We start from the raw sequence: 19,013 nt of genomic DNA, 5'->3' as shown, positions 1-19,013 counted from the left end.
TAGAAATGGCATGCTGTTCGAGAACTAATCTCGTGAATGTTTTGTTTTGATTTTTTAAATCAAGAGCGTCCATTTGATCTGGGGATTGAAACAACAGTTTCAGGACAATATTTCAAAGAACACTGATGTCACAGTTTTCTTGGTTGGCTGATGACTCAAAAATCATTTGCCCAAAGCCATCCCATAAGAATAGATATTCTCTTGTAAAAAAATGATATTTAAAAATCACAAAGAAATAAAGCAAATGGTAAGCCTTTTTCTGAGGACGTGGGTGCATGTAAAGAGATTGACACTGCATGTCTTCCACAACCACACTTCAATTTATTTATGCTTTTTTATTTTGAGACAGTGTTTCTCATCGAACCTGGAGCTCACTAATTTGGCTAGACTTGCTGACCAGTGAACCCAGGGGTCTGTCTGTCTTCACCTCCCTAACACTGGGATAGCACTTGGGTACTGGGGAGCTGAACTCAGAGCCTCAGTTATAGCAAGCACTTTACATTTTCCAAGTGCATCTTCTCCCAGGCCTGAAACAGCATTTAAATTATGGTGATTATGTGCTATACCCAAAGAACAGGTGACCCTTTAGAGAGCTGCAACTTTGTATCCTTGATGCTTAGACTCCCTGCAGATGCCCATGCCAGAGCAAATGACTTTCTGCCCCAGAGTTCCCAATTGTCAAAACACTGGCCACAACACTAGTTGTGGCAGGCTCTTAGACAAGTACCATCTCACTTCAGGATTTTGCTTGTCAAACTAACTGGTAAGGAGATGATGCATGGGATGGGCTCATAAGCTTCCATTCCCATGGAGAGTAAGCAGACACTATAACCAGCCTCCCTCAAACAGGACAGCGTTCCTCATCACCACCAGACAATAATAATGCCTAGCACCTGTGTAATGTCTTCACAGGTTTCTACATATAAAAATTAGTTAATTAGCAATTATTACCGTATGCTAGGTAAGCAATGATTAACATTATCATAATTTTACAGACTGAGTAAATGAGAGTGGAGGAGAAAGTGCCAAGAGAAAAATTAAAAGAAGTTCCTAGATCATAGACTTGAGCTGTAGGGCTTTTAAGAGGTGGTTTTTGGTTTTGTTGTTGTTGTTTGTGAGGAAAAGATATTGGGTGGTAATACTAGAAGGTAGGCTGGAAAAAAATTTCATTTTCCAAATAGAAATTTTCCTCTTTATTAATGGCTCCTGAGATTCTGAGTTTTGTTTTTAGGCCTGATACTACCCATATAACCTATGATACATTTTTTTATTGGGGAACCCTTGAAATTGTAAATCTCACTCTTGATGTCTCTTACCTTGTTCCCCCCTACCCAAACACACACACACACACACACACACACACACACACACACTCTTCTCTACCTCCATTCCTTATGATACAAACTATCCCATTGTCTGACTTGAGAATGGGAATATGAAATGAGGCCAGTTAGGTTGTACCACCCTGAATGCCTGATTTCAGAAGCCATGCAGGGTCAAACCTGGTTAGGATTTGGATGGGAGAAAGCCCAGAACAAGGTTATAAAAAGAAAGGTGATGGTAGAGATTGTGAAGACTATAAAGATTTGCAAACTAACCAATCTATCTGTCTAGTATTGTCCATATTTCAACACTCAGATGCTTCTGAGACAGTTGAGCGAGTGCTTGATCCAGGTCAGGAGGCCTGCCACGTCTAGTATTCCTCTTCTGGTAGTTGGGCTGCATGTTTGCTAGCATGAAGTCTCCACCGTTCAGTGTAGTAGTCTCCTCTCACTGTGTTGCTTATACCACGTGATTCTTCAGCCAGCTGGGAGTGCGGCTTCTGCTAGTGTCCAGCTGTAGAATGAAGAGAAGCCTGCCCTCCAACACTGTGGTGGTTCTCAGTTTTTCCTCAAGATTCATTCACACATGGTGGATTAGAGTGGTGCTTTGCCACTGCATCTGTGGGCATCACCAAGAGATGTTGCTAACTGTCCCAGAATGCGAGGGCAGCCCCACAACAAAGTGTGGTCCCACCCGAATGTGTCACTAGTGAAAACAAAATAAAAAACAAACACTGATGATACTCCGATTTCTTTTTTTTCTCAACAGTTTTGTCTCTTGTTTCTCCTGTCTCTTCAACCCATCCACAATATGCATGCCCCTTCCCTCAGCTCTCACATTCCAGGAGGGTTTTTTGGCTTGGTTTTTGCTGACCTCCAAGAATTTTAATACTAAAGTTAACTAATGAGGAGAGACTTTCTGAAGACTTTGATTTTGCCTGAAGGGGCAGAATGACAATAGGGGACAGATTCTCTGTGGCCTCAGCTGTGTCTCTTCCTCTCAGCCTCCACCCCCAAGCCTGTCATGAAGGGCCAAAGACTGATGGGTGGAGGGACTGCTCTGAACTGAAGTGTACCTCTCAGATAAGTGCTAATTTACCATTTATGGTGTATTGTGGAGTTTTCCCTGCTCCTCAAAACCAGTTTGGTTTGAAGATTATCACCCTGTTGACACTAGCTTGTCTATGAAACTGACAAGCCCACACACCTTGGCTGGAAGAATCTGCTTCTAAACCATTATGTGAGAGCCCACAAGGAGCTTAACAAATGTACCAGTGGAGGATTTTCCCTGCTGCTGCTTATTGGGGCAGAGGTCATGAATATTTCACATCATTCAGAATGCTAGAAAAGAAATGCATTAATTGATTAAAGCAATGGCACGAAACTATCACAAGTAGACACCAAATGCCACCAGGAAGGATTAAAGAACACCACTGGGGGACCTCAACCATGCACTGAACAATCTGGCTAGCAACAGCTTTGCAGAGGCCAGTTGAGAACACTAATCCTTACAGACATCAAGGCAATTCTTTCCCTCCAATGAAGCAGTTCAATAGTGAAGGTCATGGGTCTTCAGCAGCTCTGGAAGGGACAGAAGTAAAAGTAATTAGACAAAAGGAATACTGGAATCCCATATTCTTGGGTCCACACCAAACACAAAACTCTTAGCTTTCTGTTTCCAGATTCTCCTGAGAATCTGGCAGCAGATTCTGAATGAGAATTCCAGAACTTGACTTCACTCTCACCAGGACTGACTGTGTGTTTCTTAGGAATGTCTATAGCCTTGGGAGATTAGAAAGGAAGAAATAAAGAAAGGAAGGAAGGAAGGAAGGAAGAAAGAAGGAAGGAAGGGAAGAGAGAGAACAAGAAAGGAAGGAAGGAAGGAAGAAAGAAAAGAAACCTACAAAATTCATGGGTGATGTTATGCACTTTCCCACTTGGGCTGGAATCCCAAAAGTGGTGTTTCCGCAGATTACAATGTCAGACTTGCAAACTCTGTTTGAGAAGCTTCCCCGGTTTAAAAGAGAAACGTTTAGAGCCGTCCGAGGATGGCTAGGGTTTTTCAATCAAGTTGAAATGCAGGGTGTCCATAGACCAGTAGCTTCTGCGTGGCTGGTAGGTTCTTTCAACATGGACACTCAGGCTCCATGTGTACGACTGGCTCACAATCTGAAACAACACAAAATTCTCAGAAGAGCTCGCCGGCAGCAGTTCTTTGAACTTCTCCGTTGGGAAGATGGAGATAAAACAGCAACAAAAAAAAATGCAGTTAAGAAAAACAAAACAACAAAAACAAGCTAGATGACTGGGTGGGCGTTGTTACAGGGACTTGAAGTTCTAAGCTCCCCCAGCTCTCCCACTGCCAGAGTCAAGGCTTTCGTAATCGGGGCAAATAGTTTTCAAGTGCAGCTAATGTGCTCTCTCACAACACTGCCTCCTGGTTTTTTTAAAGGGACGGATTTAGAAGCGCCCGGCAAAACGCATGCCATACTGTAGTGCCCTCTTTTCAGAGGTGTTAAGAGAAGTGGACCCAGCCAAGCACTCTGGCCTCTCCCACCCAGACAGCTGGAGGGGAGGGTCAATTCCTGCAGTTTTGCCTTCTGGTCCTAGAAACCTCCGGCTGGCTGATGAACTCTGCCCAGATCCTCTAGTAGCCACCGAAGTTTCAAGCAGGAGCATCCTGCAGCGCCTGTAACTTTCCCCCAAGAAAAATAAAATAAATAAATAAAGACCGTAAATACAGAGATAGCGGGGTCTTAGATATTTTTCGCTCTTAAAAGCAGACACGAGAAAGGAGTGAAACGTCCCGATGAGTTGCAGGAAACTTCTCTGGGCGAAAGCCACAGATGCAGCTCCAAACCGAGCGAGGTGCTCTCTGCTGGAGTATTTTGTTCTTTAGCGAAGCCTCAGAGACAGCGAAGAGGAGACCCCTAAGAGGGGGGTCCATCTCGCGGTCTCTGGCAGGTCTCCTTGCTTCGTGGTCGCCTAAGTCTCTTCCGCCTCGCTCCCTCACTCGCTTTGGCAGAGTGAGGGTCGCAAGGCCGCTGGGGCAGAATGTTAGTGCGCTCGCGCTCGAGCCAATACGGCCGGAGGAGTCCTGTTCCTCGGGCATTTTCCGAGGAAGTCTGGAGCAATTAGGCTCAGTCCTGGGAGAGCTAGCTGGAGAGCGGGCGGCGTAGCCGGCGTGTCTGGGCCGCCTCGCAGGGAGGCAGGGAGGGGGCGGCCGGTCGCCCGGCGGAGACACCGGGCCCCGGCCGCCACCATGGGTTTCGAGTTGGACCGCTTCGACGGCGACGTGGACCCCGATCTGAAGTGCGCGCTGTGTCACAAGGTCCTGGAGGACCCGCTGACCACCCCGTGCGGCCACGTATTCTGCGCCGGCTGCGTGCTGCCCTGGGTAGTGCAGGAGGGCAGCTGCCCGGCGCGTTGTCGCGGTCGCCTCTCGGCCAAGGAGCTCAACCACGTCCTGCCGCTTAAGCGCCTCATCCTCAAGTTGGACATCAAGTGCGCGCACGCGGCGCGGGGCTGCGGCCGGGTGGTCAAGCTGCAGGAGCTGCCCGAGCACCTGGAGCGCTGCGACTTCGCGCCCGCGCGCTGCCGCCACGCGGGCTGCGGCCAGCTGTTGCTGCGACGCGACGTGGAGGCCCACATGCGCGACGCGTGCGACGCGCGGCCCGTGGGCCGCTGCCAGGAGGGCTGCGGGCTGCCGCTGACGCACGGCGAGCAGCGCGCGGGCGGCCACTGCTGCGCGCGGGCTCTGCGGGCTCACAACGGCGCCCTGCAGGCCCGCCTGGGCGCGCTGCACAAGGCGCTCAAGAAGGAGGCGCTGCGGGCCGGCAAGCGCGAGAAGTCGCTGGTGGCGCAGCTGGCCGCCGCGCAGCTCGAACTGCAGATGACCGCCCTGCGCTACCAGAAGAAGTTCACCGAGTACAGCGCGCGCCTCGACTCGCTCAGCCGCTGCGTGGCCGCGCCGCCCGGCGGCAAGGTAGGCAATCTCTGGCTGTGGCCTCCCCTCCTGCTTAGGCAGGCGCCTTAGCTGACCCAGAGCCGCGCGCCCTGGTCCTTTGAGTATAGGGATGCTAGGATCTTCCTGGGTGCATCTCTGACCTCTCACCCCCCCTCTCCCCCGTCTTGGCTGTGTTTGCCAGCTGCGTCACTCCTCGAGAAGTTACTTATCTGAACTGAGAAAGTCTGGTCCCAACAGGCAGGGCATAGAGGGCCAGGTGGAGCTACAGCAGTTAGGGCGGAGTGGGGGTGGGGGATGGAGAGTTGTCTGCAAACACCAAAAGGAACCTACAACCAAGTGTAGAAAAGGAAAGGGAGAACTTGGCTCCAGAGTCACAGTCGTGTTGAAGGGCTTTGCCCCTGGTGATGCCGGGGAAGCTGTTCATCCTGTCATAAGATCTGAGCCATGGTCCTTGTGGATGTGTCAGTGCACGGTGACCTGGATCCATGGATTTGCCGCGACTCCAGAAATAATGAGGGGAGCCCAGAGCCCTTGTGAGGCAGCTTGGAAAGGATGCCAGGAGAGAGGCCCCAGTGTAAGGCTGGATTCAAACGTGTGCCTTCCTGCCAACTCACTGGCTGACCTTGAGCACACAGCTTAACCCCTCTGAAGTTGGAAACTATGCTTTCTAAAGACTTAAAGCAGGAAAACACAGGCAGACAGGCACCCTTGGAGTATTCTTTTGGGCAATCCAGAAAGAAGCCAAAGTCCCCCTTACCCCGGAAACTAGAGAGTGACAATTAGGAGCCAGCCTTCTGGAATTAGAAATGATTTCAGATCTCTACCTTGCGGTAGCCAGCTAGGCTTAACCTCTACAGGTGCCTCAGTTTACCTCCAGTGAAAAAGGATGCTGTTCCCATCAAGGTGAGAATGAAGGAAATGGCCTGGCGCGGTGCCTTTCTGAGAGTACCTGCAATTATGGTAAATCACTCCTGTGCCTTCCTAGGCACTGCTGACCAGGGTAATTATGTCAGCCTCCACACCCCAGGGTTTACCTCCTCAGCTCTTCCAAGCCATTTCATGTCTTTCTTCTTACTCCTCCACCCCCCAGCAAGGAACCTAGGGACAGTGTTTGCCATTCTGTAGATGGGAAGCTAAGCCTCCTGGAGGAGCAATCTTATACTTAGGTCAGGGCTTTAAAGTTCAAAAGTGGGTTTTGACCACGTGTCTCTAGTCCAGTGCTCCTCATGCTGTGGTTTGCGATCCCATTTGGGTCACCTGTTAGATAGCCTGCCTAATGGATATTTACATTACCGTTCTAACAGTAGCAAAATTACAGTTATGAAGTAGCAACGAGATAATTTTATGGTTGGGGGTCACCATAACATGAGGAAGTGTGTTACGGTCAAAGGTCACAGCACTAGGAAGGTTAAGAACCGCTGCCCTGGTCGGTTCTTAGCCATCGTTGGGTTCCATCGTTGGGTTATGTCTCTGTATAACTGCCGGTACCAGTTACTCTGTTAAGGGCCAACAACCGTGGGAGGTGACGTACTTCACACTTCATCCGACCCTTACAAATGAGGGAACTGACAGGTGGGGGTGGGGGATTATATAACCGGATCAAACCCCCGTAGTGGTACTCACGAGAAAGGAGTGGACTCAGGTTCTGCCTCCCAGTGAAGACAGGGTTTACTAGACTTTGGTTCAGTCAAGGTGTGTGTTGGTATTTGGAGGCTTGGAAACTCTTTGCTGTTGGGGTGGAGTGTCCTGGGAACCTCTGTTGGCAGGTACTCTGTAGAACACTGAACAGTATCACTGGCTATAACCTCCAGGTGCCAAACCCCAACACCTCTAAACTGCCTCCAGATACTGTCAAGTGTCCTCTAGGAGACTCGATCCCCCCACTTGAGAACTGCTGGTTTGCCTTCAAGCAAGAGTGCCACATTTTCAACAGCTGGGTCCTTCTGCTTCCTGGGATGGGGTGTAGACCCTGCTGCTGCCACTGGCTGCCTGCTCCAGATGGCCTGGCAGAGAGGGGAGCATATTTGCCCAAGGGGGCCCCAGGGACCTGCGTCTGCTCTGTTCCCCTCCCCTCCCCTGCTCTTTCTTCCATGCCTGCACTCAGGGCTTGCAAGTTTCCACCCTTCACCCCCTTGCTGGCTTCTGGACTGTCTGTCAGCTGCAGTCTCCACAGCTGGCCAGCTCTGGGCGAAGGGCAAATATTTACAGCTCCAAGGCTCACAGAGGACCGCACAGGCGCACAAAAGACTGGTGTGAGCTTGCAGCTCACCCAAACAGAGGGTTGAGCTTGCTTTTTCAGTCAGGCGCCAGGCTTGGGGTAAAGGCTTTCCCCAGTGTCTCTTGTTTATGCTGTCATCTGGGTTTCCTGTGTCGTTTTACAAGTGGCGCTTATTTATAAATAAGTCATTCACTCCTTCTGAGTTCATACATCATTCATTGTTGAGATAGTTTATTATTTCTTCTTGCCTTTCTGTTTTCTTTCTGGGATGTTTGGGCAAACTCCCTTCGAATCAAAAATATGATACTTGCATCAAAATTGTGGATGCGTTTGGAGGCTCTGTTGGGTAAGTGGGGCAGAGAATCAAGGGTGTTATGCTTAGGAACAAGATGTTGATTTTGAGAGACAGAAATCTCCATCCTGGAGTTGGAGCCCTGCTCAGGACTTACGTGGAACTCTGTGCCAGGCTTGGGGACAGCCAAGGATGTCCTGATCCAAAAACTGCCCTGGTTGCCTTCCCTGACTTCAGCCATTAGCCAGCCTCAGCCCAGGTCTTAGGGAAGCTTGCTCCTCTTGTCCCCAAGTTAACCCCCATGGCCTTTGCTGAGAGAGTCAGTAATTCCTGTGTCAGCTGTAACCCCTCCTACTGGGAACTGTTTAAGGACTTGTGTATTTCATTGGGCCAACTTTCTGTCCCTCCTAGGTTCTGTTTATTCTTTGCCAGAGGCAGAAGGATTTGGGTTGCCTGGAAACTCTCCGATACAAAACTTTAATTTTATATTTTTTTAAATCCTAGTGTTTGTTTCTCCATTGTAAACTGAAGCACACAATAAAATTGCTTCCTAAATAGTATGGCATTCTTCATAGAGTCTTAAGATTCAGTTTTTGACAACACCTGAAAACCTGGGCTTAGCTGAACGGAATCAGGTGGTTTACTCTGGTTAAAGTATTATTAGTGTTTTGGGGGACCTCAGTGTGCTAGGAATCCTTGGAAAATGAGGTAAAACCCACATCCCACAGTCTCACCCACTGAACAGTCTCAGGAACCCAGAGTCTCACACATACTAAGTAAGTATCCTCCACTGAGCTACATCCCCCGTCTTTCTTTGTGAATTCTTTTTCCTCTGTGCAGTGTTGGTAATGGGGTCTGGAGCCTCATACATGCTGGTGAATTAATCCCTACCCTTTGGATCATTGTCTAAACATTTAAAAACCAGGACAAGATTTTAAAACTGACATCAACAGCAGTGGTCTAGGAAGATACCTTTTACTTGCCTGAGGCCACATCTCTTGGTAGTAGGCCTGGCATGGGTGCCATACTTCAGTTCAAGAAACGCTCCGACCCTCAGTTTCCCACCCTGACCTACCTACCTGTCTATAAGAGCAAAAGCATTCCAGACTAAGTTTGGTTTGGCCCTCTGGCAAAGGAGAAGCTCTTGGTAAAACTTGAAGCTCATCCCCGTGCTTTCTTTTGCCCTTTGACTCCTGGTGTCCAGTCAGTCATGGAGTCCTGTTGTTTACCTTTTAAACCTGTCTTGCACCTACCTATCCACTCTTTTCTAGGTCATTCAGACAGCCTCTTCCATCTCAGTCAGAGGTTTTCACCCTCAGCACAGCTGATGTTTGCACTGGCTTCTTCCTGTTGTGCCTGTGTGACTAGTGGTGGGGAGTGTGTAGCCACATACCCTGGCATCCATCAGCCATCAGCACAGGCAAGAGAGCAGGATTCCCCAGGCTGTGACTGTCAAATGTAGCTGCAGTTACTCCTCAGTGGGGAACAGAACTGGCCTTTCTTTCAACCTCTGCCATCCCAACATCATCTGCCTGGACCAGAAGTTCCTCTTTACACCCTTGGTTTCACACCATCCCTCACCTAGCACTGGGAGAACTTCTTACAAATGTAAATCCCATCTCACTCTCCATTGTACTCTTCGCCTTGGGTGGGGGGAGGCAAACAGTCCATCAAACTGCATCCTACTGCTTCTGCCTGTTGGTGTCAACTTCTCTGATTTCTGAGGACTCTGTGAGTAACCCTGCCAGCACCTGACTGACTCCCCCTGGGCCTTTGCACCTGCTTTACTTTCTACCTGGAACCGGTGTTTCCAATTATGCTTCACCAGGGAAGCTACTCCTTTCCTACTTCTCTACCTTTGCCCTGGTCCTTTCTGTCAACACTTAGGTTTGTTCCCCGGTAAATAACTCAGTCCTTATCCTTTCCATCTTGGTCCAGCATCACTACATCCAGAAGCTAGGCTTCTCTGGTCTTATAGATGATATCTGGTGTCCTGAAGCTCTCCCTTGTTCTGGAATGTATGCTAGTCATAACTCTGTAATTAGAAAGGTCTGTCTGTTTGAGGGCTGTCTCCTCACTGTTAAGAGTCCTTACCCTATGTGTCATAAGTACTGAATGGGCATTCTTATTGGCCATAAAAACCTTTTGGGTTGTTCATGAAGAATGGACTTGTGTTACAAACAATATGTTTTCCTATGCCATCCACCCCTCAAATTGTTTCCAGGTTGTTGGAAGACATCATTTTTCTTCTATGAGATCCACCCAGATCAAGTTGTATAAAGTACCAAATCCCCGAAACTGCTTTGGCCATTTAGAAGTGGAAACAAGTTAATTTAACAAATAATTACATCAAAAAGTATTCCAGATGTGTGAAGGCTTTGAAATGAATCTACAGTGTTTGCCATTGGGTGTTCTTTATTTCTGACAAGTTAGCAAATAGCCATTCCTTAGTGTATTTAACAAAATGGCTTGTTTCCGCTGAAAAAATGTGGGCTGACAGTTGTATTCAGTTTCAGTGATTTGCAAAGAAGGTAAGGATTTGGTTTACAGATATATTAGCTATACTGGAGCCAAGGGGTATAACTGAACAGTTGAGGTTGGAAATCCTCCTGAGATTTATGTATAAGTGGTTCTCTTAGTGTTCAGAGGTGATGCCTGTCTCTCTGGGTAAGTGTTTGATACATGAGAATCCTTGTGTCCGTAGTTCTCACTGGACTAGAGCATAGAATGCTTAAAAGGGAAGAAAAGCATCCAGTAGGTTTCATGGCTTAGGGTTCCCTGTGCACAGACATATGTTAGTCTTTTGATACATCACCCTCATTAAGTAGAATTCTCCTGTAGTCTCTCCTTCCCTCCCTCCCTCCTTCCCCCTCCCTCCCTCCCTCTCTCATTCTCTCTCTGTCTCTGTCTCTCTGTCTCTCTCTGTCTCTCTGTCTGTCTCTGTCTCTGTCTCTCTGTCTCTCTCTGTCTCTCTGTCTGTCTCTGTCTCTGTCTCTCTCTCTCTCTCTGTCTCTCTCTCTCTCTCTCTCTGTAAGTTTGAGGTCCTGAGTTTGAATCCCCAGCACTCATATTAAAGGTGTACACTGCGGTGTTCACCTATAATGCCAGCATGATGGAAGCAGAGACTAGAGAATCCTTGTTGCTTGTTGCTTGATTCACAGCCAGCCTAGCTGAATTAATGAACTTTGATAAACTCCAGATTGAGAAGCCTCCCTCCCTCCCTCCCGCGTGTGTGTGTGTGTGTGTGTGTGTGTGTGTGTGTGTGTGTGTGCGTGTTGGAGAGCAATTGAAGGAAGACACTGGATTCCTGGTTTACATATATGTGAGTACATACTTGCATATATGACACACACAGGAAGAGGTACACACATGTTCATGTACAAAACAAAATGGAAAACAAAAACAACAACAAATACTTACCCCAAACAGAAACGTTCTAAACCAGTTTTGTTAAAACTAGAAATGGAATTCTAAGGGCAAAGTTGGCTTTAAACTTAGTGTTTCCTGACTTCAGTCTCATGATGCACTTTTATCAAAATAAGCATGCTTTATCCACTATCAATTAGTCACTCCTGAAATCACATACATATAAGCAGTCCTAAACAGACTCAGCACACACATACATACACACAGACAACAATGATAGTTGCAGAAAAAGAATTCAAGAAGGAGAAGGGGGTCACAGGAGGGGTTGGGAGGAGAAGAGAGGAAAAAGATGTAATTATATTTTAATTAAAATTTAACAAATTAAAAAATAAAATAGCTTATCATCTGACTGATACTCTTCCTCAAGTCTCCTACAGGCTTTGGAAGGTCTGTTGTCATCTGTGCCCAGCCTCATGCAGGGTGGAGTATGGATGGAGTCTTGTAGTTCATCCTTGTGGAGACCTGGCCACTCCCTACTGCAGGAAGGATCAGAGCCCAGACAGTTTAGTACCAGGCCCACTGTGTTCCCCCTGGCTCCTCCTGGTTGTTCTCTAGGCTTCCAAGCCCTGGGTTTCTCCTCTTGCAGTGATTTTCATGTTCACAGATCCTGTGCAGTACATGGAGACTACAAAGCAAACCAGAGCTTGGCTATCAAAGACACCCAGGCAAAATAAATAGAAAGAAATAGTCCAGGATGGCTAGTACTTCATTTCTTTCATTTTTATCCAAGTTACTTTAAGAGGAGTTCATAGAGGGTAGTACATGTACTCCTTCCAAATATACATTTTTGTTCTGTTTATCACATCCATGTATCCTGAGTTCCAGGTACTGTGGTGGACATTGATTGGTATTGAACATCTTTAGTTCAAGGGAACAGTCAGACACTTTATGTATGAATTGAAAACACTCCTGAACTTATTCTTTGCCCATCCAAGCTTTGTATCTGTCAGGCCACCACTCTCCCCCTGCCTCCGGTAAAGGTGCCCAAATAAGCTAGTTCCGATAAGAATGGGATTGGTGTAACATAATGATTACTCTTGTAAAGAAAATAACTAACAGATGGGCTTGGTGGCCATCTTTCTCACCATGCCACATGTGTAATTACCGGTGTGTAACAGGGCAAAGGCAGTGTGTAACTCTGGTATGAGTGTGGCCTGTAGCAGCCACAGCCTTGGGAACTGGGGATGGGCGTGTCAATCTGAGCCCCTGGCAAGCAATTCACCCTGTTTGTGAGCAGCTGTTTTCAGGTGGCCATAGCTCCTCTGCAGGAACATGAAGAGGGAGAAAGAGTCCCAGGTTGAGTGTCAGGGTTGGATACAAGGTACCCAGAGTAGAGCTAGTGTGGGATGGCTATCAGACCTTAGACTCTGGTCTGAAGGACAACATGTGTCTTCTTCCCTGGTGTTCAGGGACTCAGAGAGGAACTCACAGTTCCTATAAACAAGAACATAATGGTTTTACAGCTGCTGAGTGAAGTAGACTTTTCTCTCTCTAATTTGGCAAAGAAAGTACTTTAGAGTCAGTCTTTGTATGTTTAAATTTAAAGAAAACTCTTACCATTGTACTCCGGAGGCTACAGCAGGAGGAGCACATTCAAGGCCTGTCCTGTGCTACATAATGAGATCCCATTAGAAACAAAATTTCATAAACTCTTAACCACCCTGTCTTAGTCCATTGGAATTTCAGTAACAAAAATGTCACATATTTGGTAGTTTGTAAACCATAGAAATTGGTTTCTCGTGCTCTGGAGTCTGAGAAGTCCAAGAACAGAATTGTGATAATTCAGTGTCAGGTGAAGCCTGAAGCAGCCTTGGTTCACAGGCAACCTTTTTTTTTCTTCTTTATTTCTTTCTATGCCTTTGTAGACGAGTCAAGCCCCTCTAGAGCCTCCTATGAGGGTACCAATTCCTAATCACATTTCAACATGCCTCCTCTCTTCCACTGATGTTGAGACTTAGCATTTCAACAAAAGAAAAGTTAAAGTGTGTGTGTGTGTGTGTGTGTGTGTGTGTGTGTGTTATAGATCAGAGGTCAGTGTTCAGTATTATTGCTCAGGTGATATCCATTTTGGTGTTTGAGGCAAGGTCTTTGAGTGGTGTGGAACTTGGTATGTATGATAGGCTGAGTGGCCAGAGGACCCCAGGGATCCGACAACTTGTGCATCTGCATCTCAAGCACTGAGATTACAGACGTGCACCACCAGCCCTTGTGACCTTCATTTTGCTTGCAAGGCAAGCACTTTGCTGACTGAGCCATCTCCCAGCCACCCGACATCTGAATACTGAGGGTACACAAACATTTGCAGCATAACACACTCTTGATGGACACATTAAGGATGTCTCTCTGGAGGTCATGATGGTGCTTTGCATTGTGCTTGGTTATTTCCATGAATCATTGCTTGTGAACAGTCACTACGAAAGCAAATGAGTCAGTGGCAAGAATTAGAGGTACAGATTTGAAACTTAGCTTGTACAAAAACGAAATTAAATGCTCAGGGATTTTGTAGTTTAAGTAATGTGGCAAACTTTTGAGTAGGGCAGAAGTGAGAACACTTTTTAAAAGTCTGTTATATTATTGTGTATGTGTGTGTGTGTATGTCTGTTACATTATTATGTGTGTGTGTTACATTATTTGTGTGTCTGTTACATTATTGTGTGTGTGTCTGTTACATTATTGTGTGTGTGTCTGTTACATTATTGTGTGTGTATCTGTTACATTATTGTGTGTGTGTCTGTTACATTATTGTGTGTGTGTCTGTTACATTATTGTGTGTGTGTGTCTATTACATTAGTGTGTGTGTGTCTGTTACATTTGTGTGTGTGTGTGCAGAACTTAAAACCCCACAAAAGCTGTTCTTTGGTCACCTTTACCAGTCTTCCTGGGCCCTTCATCTCTCTCCATTCTCTCCATAACTGTGTCGGTAAGCCACACATCCTGCTCTTGCTCCCATGGCCATCTCATCCAACTGAAACTTATATTCAAGTATCATGTCTATGACCCCCACCCCCTCTGCCTTAGGCTCAAACAGTGTCCCCTTCTGTTCCTCCTCCAAGAACCCTTTATTTCAACTGGAATTTGAATTACAAGGAGGGCTTAGTCTATGCTGCTTCACTGAGAATGGCAAAGTCTGAACTACAAAGAGGACAAAGCCTCCAGTGCAGGGAGTGAAGACATCCCCAGCCCTTCCTTACAGAACTGCTGGCAGACGGCTCTGTCTCCCAGTCTCTCCAACCCCCAACTCTGCACATTCTTTGCCTGGTGACAGCCAAATATACAGCACTTTCATGTCACTAGTCAACAGATGGGTCTGTTTCCCAGCTGTGTGAGCCCCAAGGAGCTTTGCTAATCTGAAGTCGAGAGGTGTCCTGTCACCCCAGACAGCCTAGTGGTCAGTCAGTCAGTCAGTTCCATTTCTCCTGTACCCACTGGGCAGCTTTCCAGTTCGGCAAACCCCATTCTGGGAGCCCACAACTGCCCTGAGCCAGAAAAGGAGTTTTAGAAAGAGTTCACAGTGACAGCGGCAGGAATGGATAGAAGAGTCGTACTGATTAGTGATGGAGGGCCTGGGTCCAAGCTTCTGAAGCCAGACAGGAGTGGAGTGACAGCCTGAAATGCACAGGACTTTGTTCCTAGAGGGCAGGTCACACTCTTCAATACTGAAAGAGGGAGAGTGTCTCTCAGACAATCAAAGTGGAGCAACACATCACTTAAGGAGGAGGTGATCTGAGAACTGTGTGAGGCAGTTCTGTCACAAGAAAACATCATAGAGTCTATTTATACTCGCGGGACGCTAGGACATAACATCACATGGGACCACTCATATATGTGGCCTGACTTTAAGTAAAAAGTTATGGGTGAAAAACATCATTAAGAGGCTCATGGCAGCACATGTAATATGTAACTTTCAGCATGAAGTTTCCTTAATTTAATTAACATTTTTCATTTATTTTACATACCAACCACAGTTTCCCCACCCTCTTCTCCTGTTCCCCCCACCCACCACTCCCTGACTCTCATCATTCCCTCTCCAAATTCTTAACTGTCTGGCCTTGGAGTTGAAAGCTGAGCATCTGAGATTTCAGATGATCCAATAGTTCCATGTTGGAAGAGGGTAGCAATTCATATTTTAAGCAAAACCACCTTTATGTTGCTGGGAAGTTAGCTTCTATTTCTTATGATCTGCTGGCATGGGCCATTTGGGTGTTTAATGCTCTTGAGTCTTGATAGCCACAGCCCCTTCTCTGAGGTTAACCTGTGCCCTTTCTCCACCCTAAAGATGTAAGGCTCTCCTAAGGAAACCTAAGTGGGAACTAAGGGCCCAGCCTCTCCTTGGATAGAGTCCCAGGATGGCAGTAGCATGTCAGTAGTGTATTAGGACTGCCTTTCCAGCTGCAAGAAGCAGTGGTGTCACTGGGCTCCATAATGACTTGCTTTTCTTTTCTGCCCCTACTGCAGTGGAGTGCTCCTCCATCTGTCAGATCCTGGGAATTCCTCCAAGGTTAAGAGACATGGGAACTGTTATAGAGTATGGACAACTGAAGGCAAAGCTCCTGAGGAGGGTTCTCCTCACTTCTACTTGCTGGTGTTTTCCTTCTCTTGCTTACTTCTCAACCTTAAGACCCACGATCTGGCGGGACTTGGTGCTCTCCAGAGTGTTCAGCCACCCCTAAGGACCCTGCCTCTCTTCTGCCTCCACAGTTCATAGCCAAGTTCCCAGTTCCTGGGTCTGTGCTGGTTGGTATAAGTGACATCTGCTTTCCATCCCTTTGCTCCCAGGGCCACCTCCCCTCTGCCTGGCCATGCCTTGTGTCCCATTGTCATTCTACTGGTCCATAGCCCACCTTGTTGTCTGCTGGTCTAAACTATGCTTTGCTCAGAGTCTGAGCTGCCTGCCTTACCTGGTATTTCTTCCATCAGTATTCTAGAATTATTTTCCAGTCTTGGGGGAGAGAGAGACAGAGACAGAGACAGAGACAGAGACAGAGACAGAGAGACAGAGAGAACAAAAATAGTATCTTCCATTTTGTTTATTTTTAAAATTTATTTTTAGGTGCCAGTTCTCCAAGCTTACCTCAATATTGACTAAGCTTTTCTCCACTGAATGGATTTGGGGGAAGAGTGAATAATGAGCTAAAGAACATTCTAGCTTCAGTACTGAGCCTGGTCCATCTCAGCATTCAGCCTTGGTTGTGTCTTGAGCACTTAATATTGACCAGTATACTCATGCGTGTATGTATCCTTGTGAGCTACTACCTGTATCACCTGTTGTCATGGTACCTGTAGCATGAGAAGAAACTGTTAACCCCTTTCCGTGAATCAGGAAAACGACCTTAAGTTATAACTCATAAATGGAAGATCTTACCTATGATGCTGTTGGTGCCAGGGCCATAGTATTCTCCAGATTTACCAAGTTATGAAAAACATTCTTAATGTTTGTAGTTACTATTATAAAATCCAATTTACTCATCAAACTTTAATTATGCAGCTGCCTTATCAATTTACCCCAGGGGTGTCCAACCTTTTAACATTGCTATTAGGGCATTGCGCTCTGCTGTGTGGGACCACATTGTAGGTATTTTGGGGTGTATGGAACCCTGAGGTAGCAGGTTGACATACCTGGTGCAGGTAGATTTAGGCTAGGATGCAAACATTTACCATCATCCTGCAGAGGACATGGGTGCTGGAGTTTCACAGACCCTGGTTCTAGTCTTCAGGCTCCCACTTTACTTCTACTTAACCTTGAGCTTGCGTGTGGTGCATGTGGTTGTCCGAGTCTGTTTCTCCAGGTGTAAAGTGCTAATGGAGAAACTGATGTATCATTTTATCAGCTGTTCATATAAGTAGGATTCTTTCCCACATCTAATCCCCCTCATTGGATTTTGAAGAAAATTTGCATAGCATGGTTTGTGATAAACTCCCAAATGATCCAGTACTGCTTAAATATCCCTTTAGATGAAAGACACACTGTAACAAAGTATGAAGTATCAGGAGGGTAGCAAGGGTGAGAGCCCCTGCACATCTCTCTCTCTTTAGTTGGTGAAATATAATTGAATGGAAACCATTTCCACAACTCCTATTCTAAAGCAGTTTGAGCCCAGAAACAGATTACACAGGTTTTCAGAGATGAATGTTAGTCCATCCGACCTGTTGTATGGCATCAGGTGTTGAAAACTACAATTTGTATTTCATCTGCAAAACTGAGGGAGTGGAGATGGTTGATGAAGGCAGAAGGAAGGGAAAGCAGAATGAAACTCCTGGGGAAAGAACGGAGACTGGCTTTTGGTAATTGGGTGGAGATATGAAAGAATTTGTCTCATGCTGAAGTTCATGTTAGTCAGCTCAGCATCCCTGGTGAATCTTCTGCACGTTGGATTACGGCTGTGAATCAGCCCTAGGAGATGAACTGCCATTTGAGTCCAGTCTGGGCAGCAGACAAGTCCCAGGTGGTTGTGATGCATCCTTACTTCCCTTGGATTGCCTCTGGCGAGGAAGTGTAGGCCAGCTTGATCACTGGGACAGTTCTTTGCAAGCTGCTGTTGGACTCAGAAATATTGTTTCTGGCATGACTTTCTTAATCGCTCAAAAGATACCCGAGGCCTTGTCTCTGATCACCTCAGATGGCATCCTTTGGAGATACATAGTTCAATTCAAACAGGGTTTTGTTCTGTTTCTGTCTCCCGGGCAAGTCTTACTACAATGGATTCTTTTCCCAGAACTTTAGCAGTTGTAGCGTGTGGGACAGGGTTTAGATTTTGCAGACCTGCATAGGGTTACTTCTACGTGCTACAGTGAAACAAAGAAGTATGAAAGATAGAATTGGAGGGTGTTCATCTAAGTACAAGCTCAACTTAGTGTTAGCTCATTGACAGGTAACAACTTTGGGGCAGTCTTCCACCTGTGTTGGGAGGATGGTAATGGCATCTGTTTATAAAACTGTATGGATTAGTAAAGCACTTCACTTTGAGTATAGTTTCTGGCACGTAGCAAATCTGGCACATAGCTTTACCATTGGAAGTGCAGCATAATAAAATTCATTGCATTTTGCCCCTACCCTTCCCCTTTCTCTTTGCCCATCCTTCTCCCTTTCCTCCCCTTTCCTCTCCCCTTCCAAGTGTGTTCCCTCCTTATATCCCCCCCTTCCCTCTCTCTATATGATTCTCAAATAGTAGATTTAAAAATAAACTTTGTGTTCATTTGATCACCCATTCTTCTTTGTACACCATTTGAGGTTGTCAAAGCACAACCATCTGCCTTGGATTAGTGTGTAACTGTACAGTTTCCATCATTGATTGTTATGAAAGCCAGGCATGTAAGCCATGTAAGATAACTTGTCCAAAGTACTGTGTATTTCTAACTTTTCACCCTTCTAAGAGAGCACAGGAAGAAATGGATTTAGTGATTTCCAGTGTCTAAAACAGAAAGCTCTAAACTGTCCAACTAGAAAAAGTTTCAAAGCTGTGTTAGTGAGCTTAATGTTCATGTCACAGAACAAGGAGTAACAGTTTGTTCATGAGATTGCATCTATTTTTACTGTTCTAACACTTGAGACCATTAGCTGAGGTGCCTGGCATCTCTGTCCCTTTTGGCTGCTCCTGTGACCTGTCCCAGGTGTCTTCAGCTTATTGAATTCAATGATGTCATGATGTCCAGCTCTGCCCAGCATGTTTTGTGCTAAGTGGTTCATGTACATCAGACAGCAGTGTCTCTGGAAATGAACCCTCCTCCCATTTGTGGCACAATTCAGGGTTTTCTGTTTTCACTCCTCACTTTGCAGCTGACAATTTCCTA

At 46.4% G+C, this 19,013-nt stretch overlaps 1 protein-coding gene and 1 long non-coding RNA gene across 2 annotated transcripts in view; one reads left to right on the top strand and one right to left on the bottom strand.

The window, feature by feature from the left end:
* Window positions 1-301: 301 nt before the first annotated feature.
* LOC121136556 lies at window positions 302-4,189 on the bottom strand. The gene is made up of 2 exons (XR_005873573.1): window positions 3,227-4,189; window positions 302-2,903 (listed from the first exon to the last, which is right to left on the bottom strand). It is a non-coding gene; the product is annotated as an uncharacterized LOC121136556 (long non-coding RNA).
* Window positions 4,190-4,478: 289 nt separating this feature from the next.
* Window positions 4,479-19,013, top strand: part of Pdzrn3 (PDZ domain containing ring finger 3) — a 226,564-nt gene continuing 212,029 nt past the window's right edge. The window contains exon 1 of the mRNA XM_005071214.4: window positions 4,479-5,307. Within this exon, the coding sequence (XP_005071271.1) occupies window positions 4,585-5,307 (723 nt within the window). The 5' untranslated portion in view covers window positions 4,479-4,584. The remainder of the gene's footprint in view (window positions 5,308-19,013) is intronic.

The sequence above is a fragment of the Mesocricetus auratus genome, unplaced genomic scaffold (assembly GCF_017639785.1).
Source record: "Mesocricetus auratus isolate SY011 unplaced genomic scaffold, BCM_Maur_2.0 Super-Scaffold_100676, whole genome shotgun sequence".
NCBI lineage: Eukaryota > Metazoa > Chordata > Mammalia > Rodentia > Cricetidae > Mesocricetus > Mesocricetus auratus.
Note: the sequence above shows the minus strand (reverse complement) of the source record. Positions and strands in the feature narration are given on the sequence as shown.